This window comes from Simochromis diagramma, unplaced genomic scaffold (assembly GCF_900408965.1).
Source record: "Simochromis diagramma unplaced genomic scaffold, fSimDia1.1 OVJJ01000802.1, whole genome shotgun sequence".
Taxonomy (NCBI): domain Eukaryota; kingdom Metazoa; phylum Chordata; class Actinopteri; order Cichliformes; family Cichlidae; genus Simochromis; species Simochromis diagramma.
Window position 1 is genome coordinate 22,138,747 of NW_024387492.1, and position 27,701 is coordinate 22,166,447.

The window sequence follows — 27,701 nt, forward strand, 5'->3', positions numbered from 1 at the left end:
AGAATTTTTTTGAACAGTTTACCACTACCTAATTACAGAAAAAAGACACAAGAGCAGCTCAAATTGTATTGTGCAAAAATAATGGCTACATTAAGTTGTGCAATGAGAATTTATAAGTAGGCATCACTTCTTTTGACTCTTTTGCAATTCAAAAACAATTTGTTCCTCTGCACTTGGAAAACAGCAACCTGTAGTGTGTCTACCACAGATTTCCATCAACATTTTTCCTCTATATTACTTTACCATAATCAACAGTTCCAGCACCAAAAGATAAAATTTCATTATTCACTTTGGTCACTTGGCTGAAGACATTTTTGAAATATTACAGCCTGTTATTATTGAGGTAAAGGTCTTGGTGAGATTAAAAACCCATTTTCAAGAGTTACCTGGCCTAAAAGATAACTGATATAAGCATAAACACACAAATACAACTGTCAAACGCTACAGTCAGTGGACGCAACGTCTACCAGTATTATTTTCTCAGTTCTATAACACTGACTTAAATTCCCACATAGTAATCAGCTCAGATTTTTCCAGGAGATAGGGACAGCATAATTAAAGGTAGTTTTTGGAATCACCCTTACTAACATGTTACTAAAATGTTCACCACTAGGGGGCAGATACCAAAGGATAACAGCAGCACACATTTCAACACATTGCCCCTGTTGGTGAAAGATCTATGTACATTTTGCAGAATGTCATTTTTGAAAAAGTACCTTCAAATAATGTTTGTATTAACATACTGCACCATCTTATTGCACTAAGAGGTATTAGATATTTTTTTTAAGCCTGGCCCTAGTTCAGATTCATTTAACACCATATAAAGACATTTTTTTTTACCATTTTTGATCATTAAAAAAAAAAGGAAGAAAGAATTTACAAAAAGTACCCTTTTTGCCTAATTCTGTTTCGGACCAAACAATTGTAAAATACAATGAGGAATAAAGTCATACTGATTATGGTTTTTACTCATACATGAACAGCAGTTAGAGGAAACCACTCCAAGGAGAGGTTTGTAGCTAAAAATCAACCAATAGAAAAGACTGAAGACATTTAAAGATAACAACTTGTAAATAAAATGTAAAGCACTTTGGTGTTCAGAGGAAGAAAGGATTTCTTCGGATTGTCAAACCAGGGATAGGCCTAAACCATGTTTATGATGTTTACAAGCAAAAGTATGAAATGGGACACTGACCCAGATTTCAGGCTTTGACTGAGGTCTTCACTGACATCATGGCAGCAGTTTTTGGTGGGGACAACTGATGATCTGAGAAGCCCTCTGAGCTTGAGCTATGCTGGAAATCCTACACAAACTATGACATCAACCTGACAGTTTCTCCATTTGGGAGCTCATTTGGAAGTTTGTTGCATCAAGAAAAAAGAAAAATTGCTCAAGAAACCCTCTGATGAGAGGATAAATCCTACATAGGGAAATTTAAAACACAAGAGTTGGGCTGATTTCAGAGGTCTGCCTTCAGATGAAGAAAAACAGTGACAGAAAATGATTCATAACATGTCATCACTGTAAAGATATTGGGTTTCCTGAGGATAATTTCAGCACAATAGATGATATGAACTGACTTTTGTAATTACGCGATTGTTTCATTGTCTTTCAGTTGAATCTAGTGGAAGCACAAGAGGAACTTCCAGGAAACCAGACTCTTCAGATTCAGTCAGTGAGTACTTTTGTTCACTTATTACACACCTTAGTTTGACCAGGGGTTTCACTTCCTACTCAGATAATGATGAGTCATAAATCCACTGCCGTACCTCCTCGACTTTTTGTTCGTGGGTTTTCTTCTGGGCGGTGTTCATCAGTGTGAGCTTAGCAGTGAAGGAAGGCTCTACAAACACCCCATTGTATAGCAATAATCAAAATTAGGCCCCCATAAATCTCTGAAGGATTTGGTCATCGATTTGGTTCCCTGCCGAGCAGTTATGCCAATACGGGGGAAGCTGCACATGCTCAGTGCGGCGGGGGTCATAGGTGTGGTGGGAGGTTGCTGCTGTTGGAGCTGTGGGAGTGAGCTGAACCCAGCCCTGAAGTGCTGAGAGAAGTGGAAACCATTACAGATGCTGATTTACAAGAGCGCTGCTGCTGCCACTGCTGCCCTGGCCCCCGTTCTGCACACGATGACGAGGTTGTGCAGATTTTTCCTTCTCTTCATGAGGGGAAAGTCACGAGGAAACTCCCAGAAAGCAGGGCAGAGGAGAGACAATGAAGTCTGGTTCAACAAACAGTATCTAAATTAACAAAAAATAATGACTTTAAAACATGCTGAGCTGAGAAAAGTGAATGCGAGTAAAGCCAACATCTTAACACCCCCAAGTAAAGTTTTAGTGGTTAAGGTCTGTTTAAAAGTTTAGGATTAGGCAACTAAAAGTATGCCACTTTATACTGTAAGCTGAAGGTTCTAACGTTAGAGAGAAGAACCCAAAAATCCGAAGAAACATCCACATTCTGGTCTACACAGTGGCAGGACTTGAACACCAGCACTGCTGAGCTGTTTGGCGTGATGATCTTTGATGTAGCCAACAACTTCTGAAGCTTCATTGAGTCACTTGTTAGCAAAAGCTTTTTCTGGCACATGTACAGGATTCAACTTCATGAGTGGGATATTTACTGACATCTTAGTTTAACCCTCAGGCCTTAATTTCAAGCATTAACCAAACAAATCCACTCAAATTGACTTTCAGACGAGAGAGCCAAAAGTGGAACAATGCAAATCATTATTTAATCTAAAATAACACTGAGTGTTTTTTTTTTAGTCTCAACAAAGAATATTAACGTTATCGAGAAAGTACTGCCACTGAATAAACCTAAAGTCCAAGGCTATTACTCACATATGGCGACAGAAAAATTACATTTTCTGTTTAATGTTCAGCGTTTTCTTCCTTTTCATTCTTGAACTTTTTTTGCAGGATGCTCTGCCAGCATCATCGGCGATGTGGTGTTCTTGGTGGACGGCTCCTGGAGCGTGGGCAGGCCAAACTTCAAATACATACGCTCCTTCATCTCTGCGGCTGCTGGAGCCTTTCATATCGGCGAGGAAAAAACCCGGGTAGGCGTGGTCCAGTACAGTGATGACGCCAGGACTGAGTTCAACCTGAACGAACACCAGACCAGACCGGCGCTTCTGCGGGCCATCGGCTCAATGCCGTACAAAGGAGGCAACACGAACACAGGTGACCTGTTGATGCTGTTCAGTTCTTTGGGTTTTCTGTGGAGTTAAATTGACCTGGGACATTTCCAATCAGTAACACCCTTTTTAAGGGGGATGTTTATCTTTGGTAGCAAGCATAATCGTTTTTTAATACATGGCTGTTAAAGACTGATTTGTTTTTGTGAGGTGAGTGCTCATTTCACGTGTGTCTCGCTTGGCTCACTTGACAAATATGCAGGCAAAACTCTGGGATGTAAGGGAATTAAAAACACATCCATTAAAGTACAGGGAAATAAAATTATAATCACATTACACACAGTTTAACTTGCTGAGAAAGCAATAAAGCAGCCTTGTCAGGGCCACTTGAGTCAAAATGGGACTGTTATTGCAAGTGAAGTCATTTAAATTTGGCGAGATCACTCTGATCTGGGACCTCCCCGCCCTTCCATGGGTGTACATGGAAAGAGAGCAGCAGCAGGACCCTCTGACAAAACAGAGCAGGCATTGATAATAAGAGAAATGACAATGATTAATTCAGATACAGCATGAAATGGAAGAGCTGGATTAGAGGTGGGCTGCAAAGTAGCTCACAGTAACTGTATGCAGAGTGAAGTAGTGCCTGAATAGTGCACGCAAGATGAAATCAGAAATGCCAGGAGTGCCACTGAATTTGAACCATTCCTGCTAAGACCATGCTCATTTTAAATCCTCAAATTTTGAAACAGACCACATATGAAATGTTCAGAAGACAGATCAAGAAAATTACAAGTAATATAAAATTTCGTCAAGAAAAGAGAAAGAAAAAATGGAGTTTATATCAAACTTGAAGGAGCGCATGATCAATGAAGGTACCTCAGAGAATTAAATGTCAAAAGGTTTGGTGGTGGATTTCTCATCATGATTATGTGCTGTGTTTCATCCTGTGATATCTCTGATTTTGCTGCTCGGTTTATTGCTGAGTTTGAGTTTTGGTCTACAAAAAGATTTCCTGAATCAAATAGTTGTTTTTCTCCTCATCATTCTACAATTTAAATCTAAGAACACCCAATGAAGTAAAACTCTTCTCTCTCTCATTGGTCCAGGTGACGCTCTGGACTACGTTTTGAGAAATGTTTTCAGTGAGGCGTCCGGCGCCAGAAATGGTCTCCCCAAAGTGCTGGTGATCATCACAGATGGCAAATCTGAGGATCCAGTGGCGAGCTATGCCAAGCAGCTCCGGAGCACGGGGGTGGAGATCTTTGTCCTCGGTATGCAGCCAGAGCAATTTTATTGCACTCCACATTACATTTTCCATTCGTATTTAATGCTTTTAGCAGGGGTTTGTAACAAAAGCAACCTGTGGTGACGTAGTAATGGAACAAGGTTAAATTCCTACATCGTTAACCTACAAGCAAGTGATAGCAGGTTTTATGTGTGTTTATGCTCCAGTTTCGCTCAGACTTTCCACAAACTCAGACGAAGAAACACCACTGGGATGTTGCTATGGAGTTAAAGAGGCCTGGTGGTTCAGGACTTATAGCTCATCTTTTGCAGTCAGTGGAAACAGATCAATGATAGAAAACTGCTTAGCGAGACACTAATGGTTTTTAGTTTTTGTCAGAGGACCACTGTAAACTTCCTGCTACGTTCCCTAGAGACAATTTATTGGGCTAGCCATCATGTTTTTGGAGGTTATCCCAGCTTTAAAAGGATTCTTAAAGGTGGAGTTTGGTGGAGTTGTCTTAAGGCAAAGCTTACAGTGACATGGCTTCTTTTGGCAAATATGAGTTCTTAACTTTTGTGGGTCTACGGTCACGTGTTTTATAGAAACACTGAATGGTGCAGGAAGTAATGGTAATTACTCAGTGCCTCTAATCAAAAAGTTGTTGAGTTTAAACCCCAGCCCCAACAAATAGGCACTTATGAAAGAACTTTAACCCATATCATAGTTGACCCTGTCTAAAAGCAATAAAAATATTTTTTTAGTAAGTACCTCTCTCAATAAGAAAGTTCACAGGATACCAGCTGTCTTAGTCAAACTTAAATCTATGCATGGATACAACTCTTCCAACAGTGTCAAAGTTTTACAGAGGAGTATAGCACCATAAACCCTTTTCATATTTACTGCCCATGTTGTCAGACTTTCCAACCAATGTGGAACAGAAAAGAGAGCATTTAATATGCAAACGTGGAAAGTAAATGCTCGCTTAACTTTGTTACAGATTGTTCATTTCATCCAGTATTTACAGACCTGGAGCAAATGCACCCGTTACCTCGTCAACCAATGCCAGTGAGTTTACAAGGATGGCTAAGAATTCAGTGGTGTCGCCTCAGCTTAGCTCAAAATGAGGAATCATCTCTAAATTTGGCCGGCATTGAAAACCACAACAATTTCCACATGTTCATGAAGAACCATCCACTCTGCTTTTACCACAGCTTTGAGTTTGTGGTTTGTCTTTTTCCCCCGTAGGTATCCAACAGGCAGATGAAGAGGAGATGAGGCTAATGGCCTCTACCCCTTACAGCAGTCACATCTACAGTGTGGCCACCTTCGACATGATAAAGAACGTGCAAAAACAGCTCATTACTCGGATGTGCGCTGGTGTAGAAGATCAGCTCAATGTAGTCGTCAGTGGAGACGAATGTGAGACATCTTTAAAACTACTACTTTCATGCCTAGTCTGAGTTGTTAAAAAACATTCTCTTGCCATTTGTACCTTTGTTTTTACCCTTTAATATGGTTGAAACTGTAGTTTGATGTAGATTGCAGTATACACTCTTATTTTTTGTCTCTTATTTTTTATTTAATTTTTCCAAATATATGACATTATAATTGTGATTCCATCTCTGATTTTTGCAGTTGTTGAGCCAGCCTCCAATCTCCAGGTCCAGGAGGTAATCTCAAAGTCCATGCGGTTGATGTGGGACCCCTCTATTGGAGATGTTTCCGGATACAAGATTCAGCTGATCCCCATGATGGCTGGCAGCATGCGTCAGGAACTGTATGTGGGGGCAGGCCAGACCTCGGTGGTGGTCCGAGGTCTCTCGGCAGATACAGAGTACCAAATCGTTCTGTTTGCCTTGAAGGGATTGACACCCAGCGAGCCCATCACGGCCATGCAGAAGACTCTGCCAGTTAGAGTTTCACTGGGTGAGTACCAAACAATGAAAGTAAAAGTTTATAGAGAGACTTCTCTTTGACTACCGGCATAGATTAATGAATAAAATGTCTGTAAGTGTATCAGTGGTTTAATTGGCAGGCTCTGGCAAACTGTACTGACTCAATGCTCTGCTGTAAATAATGCAAAGAAACCTGGAAACATTGTATCAGCTCACATGTCAGACTAAACAAATTGCAGGTGACAATCAAAAAGTTTTGGGAACAGGTCCATAAAAAAGCTTACTAAATTTAAACCAGTGATGTCTAAGTTATCACCTCTAGCTCTAGTCCTGAAGACTAATTTTATATCTTAAAAACAAAAAAAAAGTGATTCTTGGAATAAATGTTCATAGATTTCAATGCTTGTTAGTTAGAATACTTCCTTATTTTTCTCCAATGATTGCCAAGACTTTGGAAAGCAATTAAAAAAACCAAATTCTGATAGCAGAGGGATAGAGTTAGAGCTAGTATTATGCCTGATTAGACCTCAGGGGGCCTCAGTGTGACTTGCAGCCACACTGGAAACTGTGCACTGCTGCCTATTTGACTAGAAAAACCAGCCAAATTCTAATCAATTATAGTTTTCACTTGACTAGGAGCGCTCTTGTAACATGTTGTTCAAATGTTGTATTATCTTTAGAGGACTAGCACATGCTATTAAGACTTTCTCAACACCACAATTCTTTAGCTCATTATCAACTTTATACAAGAATAAACACCTTTATTGTAAAGAATTTAACAGTCAACTTTGTACTTTTTTTTTCTGTCTATCCAGAATGTTCCCTTGGTGTGGATGTGCAGGCTGATGTTGTCCTTCTGGTTGATGGATCCTATAGCATTGGTCTGGCAAATTTTGCCAAAGTAAAAGCCTTCCTAGAGGTGTTGGTCAATACTTTTGACATTGGGCCTGACAAAGTTCAGATCAGCTTGGTCCAGTACAGCAGGGATCCTCACCCTGAGTTCTACCTGAACACTCACCACGATCTAAATGCCGTGGTCAAGGCTGTGCGAAATTTCCCATACCGTGGCGGCTCCACCAACACCGGCAGGGCCATGACTTATGTCAAGGAGAAGATATTCCAGGCTGTCAGAGGAGCGCGTGCCAATGTTCCTCGTGTCACCATCCTCATCACTGATGGAAAGTCATCCGATGCCTTCCAAGAGCCGGCCACCAGGCTGAGAAATGCTGATGTGGAGATTTTTGCTGTGGGTGTTAAAGATGCTGTGCGAAGTGAGCTTGAGGCCATTGCTAATCCACCTGCAGAGACCCATGTGTACACTGTAGAAGACTTTGATGCCTTCCAGAGGATTTCCAAAGAACTCATTCAGTCCATCTGCCTCCGGATTGAACAGGAACTCCGCAACATCCTCCAGCGACGTAAGTAATGTGGTTATAATCCTCTATGCAGATGACATTGTGCTATGCTGGGCTTTGTTTGACCAATGTGCTTGTGTTTTGTGTTTAGGGTTATAGAGTTCCATAAGATTTCATTTTTTCTTTTGATGGATACATATATTATTTTTAATTCAGTCTTTATTTGGACTGTGTTATTTATGTAAAAAAAGAAAGCAATGCTCATTTTAATCTAATTCAGGTTGCTTTATGTAGTTGTATACATCCTAGCTTTAACTGTAATGCTGGATGTTAATCAGTTTTACACACTGAATCCCTATCAAACATGAACATGGTTGAAACAACAAACAACAACAAAACACCACAGAAGTCTTTGTAATTTAATTAATTTGGCAACTGATGACTTTTTAAGTAATGTAAACTTTTGTCCTCTTTTATCTGCATTATAAACTTGCAGATTAGAATAAATTCAGAAAGTTAATTGGAATGGGAAACAGTCAGAAATTGGAGGTTTGACATTCTTACTCTTCTTTCGATTGAGGATATCTGCTTTATTTAATTTTTTATAATCTATAATAATTGATAGTATAAAACAGTGACTGGACACAAATTTTTTTCAATAGAAAGTCTGAAAAGGACATCTAGGCAATGTCCAAGACGTACATCGTGAAGTCAGGGAACTTACTTTTGTTTGCACAAGTTTTCTTTTTTCAATTACAGCCAGAAATCAAGAGCATATTAAGGCTATTCAGCATCATAATTATAGGATTTCTTTTAATGCCAAGCTGTAGTATACCCTATGAACTGTATACCAATACTCCAGCATCAACATTGTAATTCTGTGAAAACTAAGTTTGAAGGTTTGAACCATTCACTGTTGATCTTGGTCTTGAAATTACCAGTCTGCAACAAATGTACTGCTTTATGATTGATTTCAGCGCACTTTTACCTCTTTGGCTTCTCAGTTACACTGGAGGATTCAGTTCTCAGGATTCATGAGTTGAACACCTTCATTCAGATCAGATCAGCCCCTGTCACATTTGAGTACAGTGCAAAAGCTAAAACGCTCAGTGCAAAATATACAACAATATATTTTTTAAAAACCCCGAAAACTTTTTTCACACAAGTTTTATACTGTTTTAGATGAATTCTGAATTCTGATTTCCTTTGCAGACAATGGTATTTTTTATGTTGATGGATAGAAACAGATCTTTATCCGTTTATTCCGTTTTACATTTGCTAAATTACATTCAGAGGACTTTATGAATAAACATTGCTTAATTGTTGGCACGAGGTAGCTCAACAGAACCAACCATGGAGTATGAAACAGCCCACAGTTCATTAGTTATATATCTATATATATATGTTATACAACTTGCTTTCAAACATTTCCATTTGTTCAGCAAGTATAGTTTTCAGTGTTCACACAATAATGAAAAAGAAGTACAACCTCAAAAACTATAAACAAGTCCAGCATCCTGTTGGTCTCTATTTTGGGGTTAATTTCGGAGATTTATCTTGCTTTCTCACTTTATTTGTTTTAAACAAGTTCAACACATGTTGTTAGTTTTTCAAGGTTTTCCACACCAAACAACAGCTTCCTCCTCCTAACCACCAAACAACTGAAGCTGCTTTCATTTATTTGCATACAGTGCTAGAAACAATGCCAATGATTTTGATCAACCCATGGGTTTAGTACAATAATTAGAAATCTTTTCTTTAAAATTTCAGCTCAAGTTCTAAATCTACCAGTTAACTAATGTTATTGTTACACGTGCAGTCAAGAAATCAACATTTTAACAATTAACCACAGCAGCAGTCGGTTGCAACTTTACCCCCCTGTGAGGTCGATGAGAGTACATAACTGTACCATCAGCCATCCACATGGACATGATTACTTTCATGTCCCTTTTCTGAGCATGTCTTTATTAGCTAAAACCATTTTTTTTGCCTCAATGTGTAAAACACATGCCCACCTTTTGATCTTTCAAGGACAGGGAGAGTTTCTGCATGTGCAAATGGGTCAAATAGTCCTTTGCAGAGATGTATTTGCATTTGTTTAAACTGAGCCAGAGCAGCAGATGACTCAGTGTGTTACCACACAAAGTCTATGCAAGCTGTCAGGTGTGTTGTCTGTCACATAAACAAACCTTTGAAGTGCAGTTCTTTGCACTGAAGTCATCACCCACCCCAAAACGTCTGGTAGTCGGGTTTAAACACCAAAGATGTTAAATCACAAATGCTGTTTCATCCTCTTAGAAAAGGGCAAAAATAATCGCTCAGTGTTTGCCAAAACGAGCTTCCACGTCTGGCAGTATTAAATGTGACTCACACCAGCTTTGATTGCCAATTATATAATCCTTATATAATAATGACTTTATGTCAACAAAGAGAATGTGCAGTAGCCCAACTTAAAGAGCTCTGGTAGCGGGTCTCGGCCCTCCCGATCCTGAATGATGGCACTGCCTTGTAGGTCAGCCCTTTCTCTTCTACTTTTGTCTATTTCGGATGATGGTATATGCATATGGATAACAGCCTTAGACAGGAAGAAAAAAAGAGAGCTTCCAGAGAATACGAATTGTAGAACTGCTTTAGTTTTTCCACTAGAAAGACTGAGCTGATTGATGATGCAAATCTGAGCCTGTTGGCCAGCTGCTTGAAGTAATGTGTTCATTGTGTCTGAAAAATCAATACCAGGGAGATAAGTTGCAAACTTCAATGAATAAATTAGTCAGGGTTGCTTGTGGTGGGTCTAATCTCAAATGACCTAGTGGGAAAACAAAATCTCAGGCAGCTCACCGAGTGTGGACTTCGAAATCTGCAACAACAGGACTCCTAAGGGACCCTTTTCACGACAGGGGACACTCATAGGTGATCACATCTGGGGCTGATTTAACAGATGCAGCATGTGACTATGAATCACCTTTAACTAACAGCCAGATTTGGAGAAAGATGCTGTTTTTCTCACTATATCAAAGATGTCAGACACATATTTTGTCAGCCCAGTTTAATGTCAGAGCCAGACAAGGAATGTATTTCTTCTGATGATGTATTTTGAAAACAGATGTCAAACCACCTGTAAATATCTCAGTTGTTCCACATTTAGTCAGTCAGTTTAGTTTTTGGAATTAAACACCAAATTGCATTTTAACTTCTGATAAAGCACAAATCATGATAAAAAAAAAGTTATCAAGATTTAAAAATGCTATAAAGAATTTCCACAGAGATGGATACCATACAAATAGTTTTGTATGATGATTTGAATACTTTACATTTTCATTCTAATAAGCTAAGATAACACCTTTTCCCTGACTTTGATGTAACATTTTACTCTTTCTAGTAAAATGAATTGTTCTTCTGTAACATGATCATCATTTCAGAACTGCTCAGCAATCCTGCAAACTTACCAAAATGTAATCTAATGCAATGCTGGCATTACTTAATATGGTTATTTTGGAAAGACTTTATATAAAATATTGGCTTACCTTCCAGGTCTGAAAACCTTAAACTTGCATTCTTCTCAATTACCAGCAGGGAGCAGCTCCTCTGGTTAAAGAAAGAAGTCAGATTATATAGAAGTTTAAGAAAATCCACCTCCCAGTGCGAGGATAGCCTCAGAATTGGGGTGATGTTACCAGCCTTAACCTCAAATGTTAAGGTTGAGGTTAAGGCTGGTAATGCGTGATTACAGTTTATTGATGATTTTACCATTCTCGTCTGAGTTTACACATAAAATAATTTTCTTTCAGAGAATAATCATCTTTTTTCTCAGAGCAATGTGCTGTATTGTTTTATTTTAATTATTTAACCATCTTCTTCTTCTCCTTAATTCGTAATGAAGACACTCTTTATGCCAAAAAAGGAACTAGCTGCTGAACCCTGTTAAGTTAAAAAAAATCTTCTTCCTCCTCCAGAACTGATCTCGCCAAAGGACCTGACCTTCTCAGAGATTGGCTCCAGAAGCTTTAGGACCTCATGGAAGACGAACGCCACCAATGTTGAGTCCTACCTGGTTCAGTTCAGGCCGGCAGATGACCCCGACGGGCATTTTGTGTCCATGTCTGTGCCCGGAGACTCCCTCACTGCCTTCCTGCCCTACCTCAACCCTTACACTCGCTACGAAGTCAACATCTACGCCCACTACGAGAAAGGGGAAAGCTTGCCTGTGACTGGCTATCAGACCACGCTAGAAGGTATTTATACTGGCATAAACAATTTATTTATGCTTTTCTTTTTCCACACTGCTAAGATATTTTGTTAATCAACATAAAGGTGTAGTACAGATATAAACCTGTTTTTAATACCAAGACCAAACTTGTGATAGAACAAATTAAGTGATTAAGTGTAATATTGAACTGGAAGGTGTATTGATTGATTCACAACGTTGGTTGCTGCAGGTTACCGCAGAACAATAGGCTCAGGTTTTGGACAGTGGCAGCATGAATGAGTAAAGATATGCAGTTAAAGCTGAGGGTGTCTGATTCACTTGTGTCACAGAACAAGGCCCAGTTAGCAACCTCAGAGTATCTGAAGAGACAACAGACAGCTTCAGAGTGTCATGGCTAGCAGCTCCCGGACCAGTCATTCGCTACCGACTCAACTATGAACCGGTTGACGATGAGAGCCGGAGGATGGAGACGACCACCACTGGCAGGGAGATAACCACCGTGCTCCACGAGCTTCAGCCTCAAACCACCTACCGCGTCACCGTCACTCCCGAATATCCGTCCGGCCCCGGAACGCCGCTACAGACTGTGGGCACTACCAAAGAAGGCAAGTGTGGTCATCGACATATGCAACAAAAACATAAAAAAGCATAAACTATCGTTAATAAAAAGTTAATGGACAATAACCTTTTTAATATCAGTTGTACACTTTTAGACTCTGCTGCATCAAAGGAAGAGTAGTTTGTAGCGGGTTTAAAAGCTGGGCACCAAAGAAAAAAGATCATTAGCCCCATTTAATATTGGGTGTATGTACCCACAGACTGCAGAGGTAAATTAGCTAGCAGCTAAATCTGGTATATGGCATCTTTTTCACTATGGGATGAACGTCATTGTATGTGCTTCCTAGTTAAAAACCAAATGAAAACAAATATGAACACAAGAAGAACCAGCAAATACTAAAAACTCTGTGGTAGCATTAAACTTCCTGTCTGCCTGAGCCAAAGCATCTTGGGAACTGTAGTGCCAAGGCTAAAGCTGAACAGGAAACGGTTCAGTTAGCTGAGCCTGATGCTGTGCCATAGCTCTCCATGTAACAGTGTGAAAACTGAAAAAACAAACAAACAAAAAATAAAAAAGGCTTCACAGGGTTAACTATTAATGGGCAGCAGATGTTCTTATAAATAAGAGCTACATGAGTGAAGCTTCAGTTGAAGGAAATCTTTGTTGTTTTCGGGACAAACTGAGCCCAGAAGTCCAAGTAGTTGGCTCAGTGGCTCATTGAGTCACCGGTTCTGATCCCTGGCAGGTGCCTGCAGACATGGGGTGATCATTTACTTGGTGCTAGGGGACTTTAAAAACTATGAAAATCTAATTGCACCTTTAAATCACAAAGGATTTGGGGATGATTAAAACTTAGAGGGTCCAAGCTGTCGTTCCGGCTTAAAGAATGGGAATAAATCAGACTTTATTCTGATAGAATGAAGTGTCTCTTTAAAGTCATTGCGGTGCCCGGGAGTGTGGGAGTGTGCACATTCTTTGACCCCTGCGAGCTCTGCGAAGTTAGCGCAGCCTGCCTCCTGTTGAACTCCTCGTCAGATCTGTGCAGCCTTACAGGGAAAGGAATGAAAAACAGACATAAACTCAGAGATAGAAATGGACCATGGTGCACTCAGAGGCAATAAACAACAAAGACAGGAAGCAAACCGAAGATGTTTTTCTGAAGTTTTGTAGATTCGAGCACAGGCGGATTTATTGCTTTTAGAGAGGAATGATGAGCCTTCCAAAGATGCTTAAGATTATAATCTTTTATCCAAAACTGAAGACAGAGGCTGGAAATAAACAAATCATACTCCTTGGTGCCATGGAAACAGCTTTTCTTAGCGTTTACCTTTCACCTCCTGTTCCTTTCAGCTCCTTCACATAGTGCAGCTGCGTGTCGTCTGAGTCGACTCTATTTTTGTTAGTTTTTTTGGAATTTGACAGTTTATAAAATGGGACAGGATTAATCCCAGCTTGCACCTCTTTGACATGAAACGCCCAGCTGGCCCTCAGATGGATTTATTCTCCCCCTCATTTGGCTTATAATATTGTTCCCATTAGAACATGACTTTACCTCAAAACTATAAATCGATGCAGAGCCTTGAGGTTTTGCATACATTCTTCCTTTTTTGTTAGCAGTTTGTCCCACCTCCCATAGCACACAGTTACATAGGAGTCAGTTAACTCTTTGTCCCAGTTTTCCTGACTGATATCAGGGGGAAAGTTTTTGCATAAAAATACATCTACAGTAAGAAAAATGCACACGCAGGAAGCTCTGCCCATGACTCACGGTTTATTTTAACAGTTATTTTTCAAAGGGGAAATTTTGAATCATACTTCACTTCTAGAGTCTCTTTGACTAATTGACATGCTGGTAGCTGCCCAGTAAAAACAATTTTCTTCTGCGCTGCTCCAGTGGAGCAACTGGAGTTCGTGTCTTAGTCAAGTAGTCCTCCAGCTCAGAGAGTTTCCCATCCAGTTTTTTTCTCCTCCAGTCACATGATGCATGATTAATGGGCCACAACACATGCACCTTTTTGTCTGCTTGTTTGTCTCTTTCATCTGTTTCCATGAGAAAAGCTGTTTTTCTTTGTTTTTCAGATAAAAAAGCCCCCTCAAACACAGAGTGTAGACACTTTATTTTTGAATTAAACCACACAGGTAGCAATGAGAAGTCAGGCGGTAAAGAAGTCTATGGGAAAATGTTCTCTGTTGATTTATGACCTCAGTAAATACTTTCCTTGTGAGTATATAGTCTCAATTACTAGTTTCAAGTCTCATTTAATAAAACACGATGTTCGTTTAGTAAATTATGGTCTTCATTAGAGTCAAAAAGGACTATAAAGCTGTGTGTGCTTTAGGGTTGGTCTGTCTGTAATTGACAGGTCTCTACCCCCAGATTTACCCCTCGTTTATTACACATAGTTTAAAAACACCAACACAGTGGCAGCAAAAATCCTCAGAGAGATTTCACCAGCCAATGGGGGACATCATGGTGCATGGAGGTAGAGTAACCATTAGAGATGAAAAATTGAGCATGTTCTATGTAATTAAAGCAATTGCCAGTGTGAGTGATGGATACCATGTGATAGGGTAAACACATTGATGGGTTAGCGGTGTAACTGGAGCCTGAATTGTTGGGGTATATAATGGCAGCATAAACTATCAGATGTCAGACACAAAGAGCAGTCTGTGGTGTATCATCAGCATTGTATTGCTTCTGCTGGTGGTTAGACTTGTGCAGGCAGCCATCAAGGTAAAAAAAAAACAAACCCCATCAACTAAAACAGGCTAAAAAGCTCAGTAGACTTGATGCTAATTCTCTGACTTATCATTTTACACAGACTTGGATCGTACATATCTGAAACATTGATTATTTTAAGTTCCTTTGGCTAAAAAGCAAAACTTAATCTCTGTATGAAAAGTGACTTTCGGTGGTAAAACATCAGACTCACCTGACAAAATATCCAATTTTCAGCTTAATTAGCATTTATTAATGCACATTTGTATTCCAGCTTATCTTCATTCTGGTCTGTATAGCTAACGTAGAGTCTTTAAAATAAACTGCATGGCTGTTTAAAGGTGCACACGATTTCTGTGTCAGCTTTTGCACACAGCCGCGATGTGCCGATCCCCTGAGATTAACCGATAATGTTTTTTTTATTACCGCCCAACAGCCACTGTTAATATTTGAGGTTTTCCGTAATTGCTGTGACTAAATGCTGGAAGAGAACCAGATCATAACAAGGACTCTTAAAACAAACATTTAATGGAAGTCTGTGTTTAACATGAGGCTCTTTTGCTCCAAAATATTGTAAATGATCTGATTTTCAATACCCAGCGAGGCTTGGAGGTCAGAATTATTGTTACTGGAGAGAAATAATAAACACTCAGAGCATGAGAGAGGGGAGAGGAGGAAGCCTTCCAGTTTTCATAGAGGGTTATTGTTAGTATTAAAAATTGCTTCTTTTACCTCTTGGGTATTATTTTTGTGACTTTACCCATAATTTCTGATATCACTTAGGTTAATTGTTAAGAATATGGTAAGTCAAAACAACCTTAAATCTTAATGTAGGTAATGTTTTTGGCATTATTTGACAAAAAAAGTCATAATAAGCTTTCAGCATTGCATCACATTGGAGTGAAAGCGGGACGTAAACCTCTGTACCTCCTCTGGAGTCAGATTTTAGTCTTTAGGGAATCTAGCCAGTGAAGGGAGAGTTTAGCTAATCACATGTATTTTTTTTAGACTAGATCAGGTGGTTGCTCTGCTGTGTTATGAATACCACTAATGTTGGGTGAATTTGAGCATAGCATTAGTTCTGGTGTGTCATTAAGTAGAGCTGATCTCATTTAAAGCTCATTTCAGTTGTTTTGGCTGATGACTTATGAGACGCTTCATTTCGATAAACCTGATATATCAGGGTGCACTATTTAAACTGCTTAAGCTGCCGCTGCTGCAAGCTTCTTTGCAACCCAGAAGTGCTAAATAACGTGCTTCATATTTTTCATGTGTGCTCTGACCTTTGAGAGGGTCCTGCTTTCCATGTTTGAACTATAATATTCAGCTTTGAATCTTACGTGAAACCATACTATCAGAACAGCCTGCTTGTTTGAAGCACATGGATATGCCTGACTTAATTGGAGATTATGTATCGGAATTTAAGGAGCAGGACCACGCCTCAAAACATGCTCCTTCCGGTTCTCATCTATATAGGTTCCCTCAGTTCTGCAAGCTGCCAGGCCCATGACCCGTCGCCGGTCCCTTCGAGGCCTTCCCCAAACCGCAGCTCAGTTCATGTCCAAGCATTCACCTTTACCTACTAAAACACTCTCAAACCTAAAATGAGGATGTGGGCCCTAGTGAATCTGGTTTTAAGGGCATATGAGGTGTTCAAACCAAATGCAAAGTATAGATTTTACAAGCTACAGTGGCAGACAAGTCTATTTAAAGATGTGAACAGAGGAAATTTGAAAATATTTTGTCAAAAATCTGGTCTTAGGCTGTATTGCAAAAGCCTATAAGACTGTGGAGTGATTAAATAGCATTTTGTTATCACCATCATCATCATATAAAAAGGTTCTGCAAAAATGTGAATAGACTCAACACTGTGCTGGGCGACACGTATTTATTTATTTATTTTTATAAACTGCATCAGTCTGTGTTGTGAAAACAGAATCACCAGCTGAAATTATTCCGCTAGCTTCTCCTGACGCTCCTGACACTTTTTCTTTTTTCCACTTTATGGAATATTTTTGTACTTTAACATTAGTTATGAAACCTGCCTGCACGCAGGTCTGCTTACACATTCTCAGTTTTTGCATGTTTGTGCATGTTTGTCGGCACATATACATTGGGGTTGCATGCAGATGGTCCTCTCAGAGACCTGCAAGCATGGTCATAATTTACGGACGAGTTTTACATCAGGCATACTCCTGTAGAGGCTTAACGCCATAGAAGTGAGCTACATCCTGGTGAACCACAGGTTTAAACACACAGCGTTTAACTGCAATGACCTCACTTTGATTACAGCTTGAAACATTTTTCCTAGAGGCACAAATTCCCTCAATTCATACTCTGTGTGAGCCATTTAGTCAAGTTAGTTTATTAATATAGCAAATTTACACACATCAGCAAGCACCTGACATATCTTTCAAACCAATATAATAAATTTAAAACAGATAAAATACTTTGCAGGCACCGTGCACTGAAATTCAAATCCAATCTTTTTTATTGAGTCATAAAAAATGTTAGCATAAAACTTCTTCTTAAATTTTCTAAGCCTCTGATTGGCTGTCCCTGGCAAACAGAAGATTTTTTAAAGCATATGGGAGGAGCTTCTGTGCTTCTTTATGACATCATACAGAGTCAAGAGTAGAAAAAAATCAGAGTAATTTGAGTCGTTTTAAACCTGATTTTTGGCTCATGGGTATCACTTGTTCATACACTGACATTATATTTCCAAACCTTGGGCATTTTTAACGTGAACGCCTACCTGTGGAGCAGAACATAAGACTGAACATTAGGAAAAGCTGAACATGTCCACTTTAAGCCATGTTTGGACTCTTGGAGTGGAGTAGCTGCTCTCCAAAGCACTTACAGTAACACAGCAGTGGACAGAGCAGCAGACAGCCAGAGTGAGAGGTGGAGATGAGGAGCAGCAAGACCGGACAGGAATGTAAGCCAGCTGAGAGCAAGGCTGGAAGGTTAGGAGGAGCAGGGAAGACTGACTCATGCCTGTCTCTCTGTCTGTCTTCACCATTTCTCTCCCATTCTGTCTAGCTCCACTCGTCTGTCTCTCTCCTTCTCAACCTTGCGTGTTATTCTCGCGCTGTTGCTCTCTCTCTTTCTTTCTCTGCACCTTGTGAGGGCTTGCCTGGAATTTAATAGTGTTGTCCAAAGGCTCCAGATGCCTCCCCAGTTGCTGTGCCATGCCTTTTTTCCGATGCTTCAGGTTGTTGGGTGCATACTGGCACAGTGTGATGTAGAGTCCAAAAATTCCCTATGATATCTTTTCCTAAACATATTTCCTAGACCATGATGGAAAAAGTCACGAGGTCAAGTTAAGACGTAAATTGTAAAGGAGAGTTCAGCGCTCACAGAGTCCAACTGAGATTTTTAATAATGTGATACAGCGCTGCTTGATTCAGAAATAATGATTACATTTATTTTGAACTCACAGCTATTTAACAAGATAAGCTGAACTTTAAATCATCCTGACAAAGCTCGTATTATTTCACTCAGTTAGGAACACAGCCAAGGTCTTGGTCTGCTGGACTATGAGGTAAAAACATTTCTTCTTTCTAAGCGATGCATGACTTTGGTTATTTTCTTTGTATAGAAAGTATATCAGCACAAATCCTCTATTTATTTGTTCTTATTTCAGTACTTTAAACCCCAGATATCTTCCAATACAACCATAGACTCCATTTAAAAGCTATGTACTTATCCACTTGAGCTATAAATTAGAAAAAAATCATCAAAATGTGTGCATCACTCAACCATTTTTAGCCCGTTCGCCATCAGTAAAACAGGTCAGGTGCTAATTGTGCATAAAAAGGAAGATTGTGTCTCTTTGAGGATGTAGTGCTGTGCGCACTAACTGTTTAGACATTAGTGTAAGTTCACTGTGTGGCCAGCATCTCTGCCTCTTTGTTACCACGTTTCCTTATTTTAGGCCTCAGTCACACAGGCCTAGTTACCCCCTGTGCCACCTGCAGCTGGAGGTTATATTCCCTTCCTGGTTTAGCGAGTGGTTATTGGAATATCCTCCCTGTGATTGCGTTGTTCAGTTCCAGTCATCTGTAATTCAGGTGGGAGATGTTGACTTATCTGCAAACATATATATGTCCCCTGCAGGGGGTGTTTACCAGGTGGTCACCGACATATCTCTAGGCTTGGGTGGCTGGTGCTTCAGCGGTTGATTTCACCACAACCAGGGCATAAACACTGTTACCTAGTGAGCTAATAAAAACAACTTTTTCCAACTGGTACAAGTGATATTTGCTCATATCTGCTGCCAGTGCTCAGCACTCCTTTAGCTGTTTATGGTGCTCAAAGCTCACAGCTGACTTCTCTCATGTTATTGGGCCTGAAGCTGAGGTTGTGTTTTTCATGTGTGAAAGCTTAAAGACACAGAGTGAACTTTAGTTTGTTCAGAAAACTGTCAGTAACTGTAGCGGTAATGCTCCAGACTCTCCCGGTTGTAGCCCACATCAGCAGCTGGCAGGAGGGCGATCATTACCTTTGCGTCCTGTGCACGTGTAGGCTTAATATTCTCAGATCAGCAGTGAGCCTTTACCCACATTAAAGCCACGTTAAAACTATAACTGTACAGTTAGAGCCCATGTTAGATTTCATCAGGACCTTGTTTTCTGCACTGGAGATTTACGTTTATGGATGCTAAAATGGAAAACTCGTCTCCAAGCCAGATTCAGCACAATGTTTTCTGTGATCCATCAAACCAAACTACTGCCTACTGTGTGAATGCTGAACAGAGGCTTTGTTTTCATTGTTTCGAACTTGTTCAAACACTCACACAGCAGATCTCGGGATAAAGTCTAAAGACGTTTGCGTAAGTGTGGCCCATCTCGCTCAGCTGTGTGACATAAGCCTGTCCACAGCTGATATTTAAAAGGAGCTGCAGCTGCTTTCTGCTTCACTCCTGCATTTGGAAGAACTCCAGCACGCTGACATTGACCAGGACTTCCTGATTGTGGAACTGGGGGAGTGTGATGCTGCTGTGGGATGGAAAATGTTTTTTAATATGAAGTGAACATGTCGCTTTTTTGTCAGATTGATGACTGTGCATATCCAGAGTTATATAATTCAATTTGAATGGTTTCCACAGAGCACTGAAAAAAAAGCTCCAAACTAGTAAAAACAAATGTCAGTAAAAGCTGCAAGAATGGGGATGATGAGGTGTATTTAAAGAGATTTTCCAGACAGTTTTTGTTTTCTGCTTTTATGTTAATGACTTTTAAGGATGATCTTTTATATTTTCACAACTTGGACTTCCATAAACCTCTAAATTTCAGCCTCATAAGATCTAAAAATACATATATAGAGGTTTAATTCTCGTAATAAGTTCTTTTCTTTGGCATTTGCATCAGCTTGGGACACTAAATGTGTCGTAACCTGTGAAAATGACCTCAGCTTTCAGCAGGGGACTTGTTTCTTTGCAGCTTTTGCTCCTCAGGTGAGATTAAGTTCTGGTCTAGTCTACCAGCGTGTTCTTTTTCAGTGAGTTTGGCTGACAATTGCTATAAAAGAGGGAACAAACATCTTTAGCTAAAGAAATTGAGGTGATAAAGTTTAAAAAGGGGGGAAAAAAACCTGCTGTGGTTTGCTGTGGTCACACTGGCTGTGAACAAAGTTTCCAGACGTTAAAATTAATCAGTTGATCAGTTAAACTTTATTTGGATAGCACATTTCATGCAGATTAGTGCAGTTCAAAGTCCTTCATAGATGAATGACCAGCTGATAGTAATTAGAAAAAAATATGCAGCAAGTATCAACTTGATAGAAATCAAAAAGACAAAGGCAAAGAAATAAATACAAAATTTTAAACTGCCTGTAAGTAAAATGAAAGTGTCTGGCACAGATAGAAAAGAGATCTGGTAATATTAAACTAAAAATATACAAATAAAATAAATATTAAATAAAATAGTGCTAGATAATCTATATTAGAAGGACCTACAAAAACAGATGCATTCATTTTTAAGCATTTAAGTATTTTAACTGTAATTGAATGTTAATGATGATTTGGGTTCTGACTTATTTTCCTGTTTTATCAGATTCTATTAGACTTGTTGTACAGGAGACTGACACAGCCAAAAATAAAGACATAAATGTCACGTGTGAGAGTGTGGCAGACAGGATGAAGGACCCAAATGCAGCACTCACGAGAAGCTAAGGCGTGAACTCAGGAAGGCAGCTTTAATGCTGTGCCAACAAACCCATATAATACAAACAGGAAGGGAAAAGAAAACCTAAAAACTAGAAGCTAAGAAAAAAAACTCAGAGGTAACCTGGGTACCAAGGAGCTCAGCAAAACATGCACAGCACACAGGGTAAACAGCAACAGCCATAGGAAAACACAGGGCTTAAATACACCAGGGGGTAACAAGGGGATGAGAAACAGGAGGGAGCCACAGCTGGGACTAATCTGACATAACAAGACGGGGAGGAAGCAAGACTGAAAACACAGGACACAGGAGACTGTCAAAGTATAACAGACAAAAGTAACTAAACATGAGATGTGGAGCATGGGAAGGGAAGGTAACAGAAACCCAAGGACTATAACTAAGAATGTAACATAAGCAGAAAACAATAATGAGAATCAAAACCATAAAAACCAACAAATCCAAATATATAACTAATCAAAAACACACTAGTTCCCAGACAAACTACCGTGACAATAAATAAACATACAGATAAATTAATTTTGAAAAGGGGGAAATCAATAAATAGCAAATTAAATTAGATCCAGGATTTAACAGAGAGCCAATAAAGAAAACTAATATTGGAGAAATATGACCCCCCCTGTCAGTTACTCTCTTTGTGGTGTTTTGAATCAGCTTTATGTACACGCCATGTGACAGCATGGGCCCTTTAATGTGAACCCAGTCACGCGGAGTGGAAACTCAATTTCAGGGCAGTTCCTCTCTTATTCAGTGAGCTAGACAGACTTTTTCTCGTGATATGAAGCAGCACCAGCAACACCACCAGAGTGAAGTTTTTATCTCCACCTAGGCTGCCCTGATGAAACTGCAGTGACTCTGCACACTTTGCAGTGGAACATGTCAAATAGCCAACTTTATACAAGGCAGCGATCCCAGAGACTTTCCACTGTGACTGCAGAGAGTCCCAGACACAGCACAAAGAGGCCAGACCTGAGAGGACCTCAGACCCGCCTCAGTCACATGGCCTTCAGGTGCTATTTCTGTTCACGCTATGAGTGACGAAGGTGCTAGCCAAACTAGCCCCAAACTCTGAACTTCCCTGGAAAAAGCTGAAAGCAGCTTGACTTTGATTTGTAGATAGTTTATAGATAGACAGTGGTAGAAATCAGCAATACTGTCTTTAATTTCTGTGGTTTTATTCCGATTTACTTTGATGGACTGTGGAAAAAGATGTCTGAGAATGTCCAGATATTCCACACTCCATGTGACGGCTGTTATTTTCCAATTTTTTGAGCCAGAGCTCCTCCGGGAAGATAAAACAAATGGCAGCATTGGTAGCTTCCTGCTGATGGCAGAGGTGCAGTGCAGTGAAAATGGGGTGACTGAAGCTGAGCACCAGTGACAGTTAAAAATAAACTAAGAAGTACACGCTTGACAGTTTTTCCTGAATTCCATCGGCACATTTCACATTCTTGAAGATTCTCCAAAAGTGAACCTTCAAAACACAGAGGATTGAAAATTAAGCTTTGTAGTGACAGAAGAACCTTTTTCTTCTCAGAAAAAAAAATTGATTGAAATAAGATGCAGACTGTCAAAATAAAAGCCTTAATTTGGGTCATCTGTACCTTGTACATCTTTCCCATGCTGCTGTGAGCACAGAACAATCTGCTGGTTCAATCTTGGTAAATTGTTTGTCCTGACATGCCTGAGAACTTGTTAGCGACTTAATTCACTAATAGAGCTTGTCTTTCTGTTTGGCCACATGTTTTGCACATTTAAAAAGACGATAAAAATTATATTTCCGCCATCATTTTGGCTCTCAATAACATCCAGGCTCCCTTTTAATTTGAGTTATTTCTCATGTTTTCTAATTATTTTGAGTTTGCATAAATATTTGTTGAGCAGGGAGTTTTCCTTTTTTCCCCCTCCCTTCTCTCCAAAGATCTGTATCGACTGGCAAAAAAGCTTGAATGTGATTTATTTCACGCTCATTGCGCTGATTATATAGCTGGATTTAATATTTGGTGATAATTATCCTGTTGTGGAAACTTCATCGCCACAGACGAAGAGCTATAATTTAATATTGGCCCTCCCTCTTTCACTTTCCTATCCAGACACAGCAGATTGCTGGAAATATTTGTGAATGATGGAAGAAGAGGAGATTGTATGTCAGCAAGAGGCAACACGAGTCAGGCAACCCAACAGTGAGAGGCAACACAAAGTAGATTTTTGGGGTTTGTGTATATCCGTCTGTATATTGTGTGTGACTGAAGCTGTCAGGAAGTTGAGTTAAGGTCCTAAATCATCTGAAAACTTTAACATGAACCAGTTTTACAGTCCATGTCACTTCTACCAGCACTGAGTTTATGCCACAGCATATTTGATCCCCAAAGTTCAGTTTGTTTAACTGGTGGGATCAGTCTATGCCTTGCCCTGGGTTTGTTGAAGAGGTGCTCGTCAGTCAAACTCAGACATGGTACGCAAATATTCTGATTGCTGACCTCGCCCACACATGGAATCCAACGTTTCCTCAGGGACTGCTGCCTCTTTGGAAATCCTATAAAACAATGAACCTTACTGCACTGTGCAAGAGTGCTTTTCATGAGCAAATTAGTGTAAAACAGAGAGGGTGTGAGAGAGTCGAGCTGAGACGAAAGCATGCATGGGCCCAGGTATGCATAGGTCAGCAGGGGGAGTGGGGAAGAAGGACAGTTTTATTTGTATAGTGCAACATCACAGCAAAAGTTGCCTCAAGGTCCTTTATAATGTAATGTAAAGACCTACAATAACACAGAGATATCCCCAACAATCAGAAGCACAGAAGCACTTGGTGTCTGGCAATAAGCCACACCCATTTGCTGTTCAAACCTTCTGTTTGTGAAGGGCAGCCAGTAAAGAAAAATGGGGCTTAGTGGGGGAGGGGCTAGAACATTTTGACAGATAATTAAGGTTAACTTTGAAATGTGACTGACGCAAAGCCCCTCCAGGAGAGTCCAAGAACAAAAATCTGGAAAAATCCTGAAACTGTTTTGTTATCTCTGACAAATTTGCACGAAAAGACCACAAACGAAGTTTACGAAGAAATCCCAGTAACAAGACAAATCTTATTCCTGTGCATCTCGAGCTCCAATGTTGGCCCCCAGAACCTGATTTGTAACATTGCTGCCATGTTCCCTTCACTATAATGAACCAGCACTTTGGTTAAGGACTCTTACATTTATTGCAGTTGCATGTAAATATTTGTGAAAAAGAAAATGTGCTGTAGTTCAGGTTGCAGTATTATTTTAAACCCCACGTGTCTGGAAATAGGCGATTAAAAAAAAAAATTATGACTAAAATTCAAGTTAGTCCATTCAGATACAGATGAGTATCCACAACAAATCTCCAGGTATCCAGTAATTAAAACTATGCTTGTAATGTTCCACAGTTCCACAATTAGCAAAACAGCATTTGGACAGCTTTAATTACTGGAAAATTTCCCTTTATTGGTTGATTAACTGTATTGCTAAAAATCATATTGAACTCACCTTCAGGACATAAACAGTGGTCAATGATCAACAGAGGAAAAGGAACTGTGAATGTGCCAGCGTTAATCAGAAGGGTTGATTTTCATCTGGATCTGATGTTTAAAGGCTTCCAAAAATATAATATAATTGATTTATATCCAATACGTAATAATTAATAGAAATCTAATCCAGTCGGAGAGGGCTAGAAATATTAATAACATATGTTACACATGGGAACAAGGCAAAATATGGAGTGAAAAAGGACTTTTCTGTTTGATAAATTGTTCTAAAGGTTCATAAAACCCACAAGAGAGACATTCACGAACCATTAACTCTAGAGTAGCCAGCAAAAAGCTGAAAAAAGTGAGATATCAAAGCGTCCAGCAGAAGATCTTCCAATAAAAGGAGGACTATAGTGATGATTTGATGATGCAAAGACATCCAGTGAACTACATTAAAGAGATTTCCTGTTGGTGCTTGGACACTTTGAGTTCATGCGGTTCCCGACATGTTTTATGTCTTTCTTCTTTCCCCTATCCAATGCTCTGCACTCACTAATGATGCTGAAAAATCTCAAAATATCCCCAAAATATGAACAAAAAGCACCGGACAGCTCTTCACATATGTTTATGCCGTCCTCTCAGGCCTTTATGGCTGTGGTGATCGGTCCACTCGATTGCCTTTTAATAGTTTCCATTTTGAAAAATAATTAGATCTGGCAGCACGTCCATTATGGTCCCTTTGTTTAAAAGGGAGGATGGTTTTAAATAAAAGAAGTCACAAATACTGGAAAGAACATTAAAACATGTCTGCCAATGTGACTGTACAGTATAAAAAATGCTCACAGTCAAGTCTGAAAACATCTGCTGTGATTTGAGAGGAAATTTAACTGCTATGGTGTCAAAAACTAAAACTGTGGAATCAACATTACATCGCCATTTATATTTTATACACAGTATAAGTTATTGTGTCACGTTCCTTTGATTAATTCTCTGCTTAACTGTTACTTCCAGAGGGGGGTCCTCCTAAAAACCTGGTCACCAGCGATGTAACTGACACCAGCTTCGTGGCGTCTTGGACAGCGGCGCCTGGGAATGTGAATACGTATCGTGTTCAGTGGAAGTCGATGTTTTCCCAGGAGATCCAAGAAAAAACGGTGCCAGGAGATGAAACCAGCACCGTGCTGGAAGGTCTGACTCCAGAGACACTTTACCAAGTCTCTGTGGTCGCTGCCTACCGCCACAAAGAGAGCGAGCCACTCACGGGATCAGAAATCACAGATGGTAAGACTTAATAAACTCTTCAGTCTTTCATCTTTAGCAGTAAGAGAAAATGCATGCATGCACCAAAGGATGAAAGCTGAAAAAATAAAGAAATTCATATATAATCAATGACAGTTACAGGAAGTATTTATGAAAGAACAGACAAAATAAATGTTAACCGTGAGCAAACATATGTTTCTATTTGATCTGACTCTCAAAACAAAAACCAGATCACAGATTGGACCAACCGTTAGCAAAGAGAAAGCAAACCTTCCCATGTGGTCTCACTTGTCATGGTGGAATAAGTCTTGATAGAGTGCTGGACGTAAGTGCTTTGGCCTTGCTTGAACATCATGGTGTTACCCAACTTTTAATAGGAAGGTGGGACCTACAGTCAGCAGTGCCCTTTCTACTGACGCCAAGATGGTCTGACATCTGACATTAGGTAGCGAACAGAGTGTGATTTAAAAGTGTCCCACTCAGAGAAGACCACGAAAAGCTTTAGGACAGCGCATATCATACCGTCCCAACCATCTCTGTGAAACAGCACTTTATATAAGAGTCAATAGATTCTCTTATTTCCATTTGACACTGGTGTATGTGATTCTGGAAGGAAAACAGCCGGATGATTAGCTTAACTCCACTGACATCTCCGGTGCCAATGAACATGTCGTCAGTTACAGCTTCTCAGAAAAACTAACAAAAGCAAATCTTGGTGATAATTAAACCTTTAATTTTAGTTGCGAGGGGGGTGTTGGCCCACTTGGGGCTGGAGGTGGGACTTGAGCATATTATGTACATAAAAGGTGGATGCAGCAAAGTGAGACCACCTGTTGGATTCTAGTTTCTTTGAATTTTGACTCCTTAACTTATAACTATACTATAAAAGCCTTGACAGTTTCCAAACTCACAGCTTACACATCTGCTCTAAAGAAGGAAATAACCCATACAGAACAAAGGTAACTTTGCGGTAGCCTCAAGTGGACATTAGAGGAACTGCAGTTACTGGCACATGAGCTTTATGTCTTGATTAGGGATGGGTACCGGTATCCGGTGCCATGATGGCACCGGTTCTGTCATAAACGGTAGTAACCAGACCGAAAAGCAGCGCACATTTCGGTGCTTTTTTTTTTTCCTGAGCTGTGATACACTTTAGATTCTAGCCAATCATTTTACGTTTCCGAGGATAGTAGGCGGGTCCAGGTACGTACGTTCTTTTAGAGCAAAGCTACAGATTAAAAATGCCTAAGGCGAAGCGGTCAAAAGTCTGGCTGTACTTCACAGCAAAATATGCAAACTCAGCAGCCTGCAACAAGTGCTTTAAGCTGATACTGTGCAAAGGAGGTAACACCTCAAATCCGATGAAACACCTGGTGAGGCATAGCATTTTTTTTTAAAAGCCGAGAAATGCGCCGTATTTGATAGCTTGCTGCGAGACCTCACACCGAGCACATCTACTGCGGGTGGGTTGCCTATTATCAGACCCGGAGTTAGCAACATCCCCCAAAAACCCGAAGAGTAGAGTCCTGGCCCCTAGCCCTGCCAGTGTAGCAGAAATGATGACGGATGATGATGGCAGCAGCAGCCGTTCTTCTCTGGGCGAGTAGCTTAATGTTGTTCGTGTGTAATTTACGTTGAGTAGGCTAACCACGTTATTACATTAATG

At 40.0% G+C, this 27,701-nt stretch overlaps 1 protein-coding gene across 1 annotated transcript in view; it reads left to right on the plus strand.

Moving 5' to 3' along the window:
* Positions 1–27,701, plus strand: part of col12a1b (collagen, type XII, alpha 1b) — a 149,561-nt gene that overhangs the window by 8,041 nt on the left and 113,819 nt on the right. The window contains 9 exon segments of the mRNA XM_040017990.1: positions 1,617–1,676; positions 2,923–3,186; positions 4,247–4,411; positions 5,614–5,787; positions 6,004–6,294; positions 7,079–7,681; positions 11,572–11,850; positions 12,155–12,430; positions 25,787–26,056. Of these exon segments, the coding sequence (XP_039873924.1) occupies positions 1,617–1,676; positions 2,923–3,186; positions 4,247–4,411; positions 5,614–5,787; positions 6,004–6,294; positions 7,079–7,681; positions 11,572–11,850; positions 12,155–12,430; positions 25,787–26,056 (2,382 nt within the window).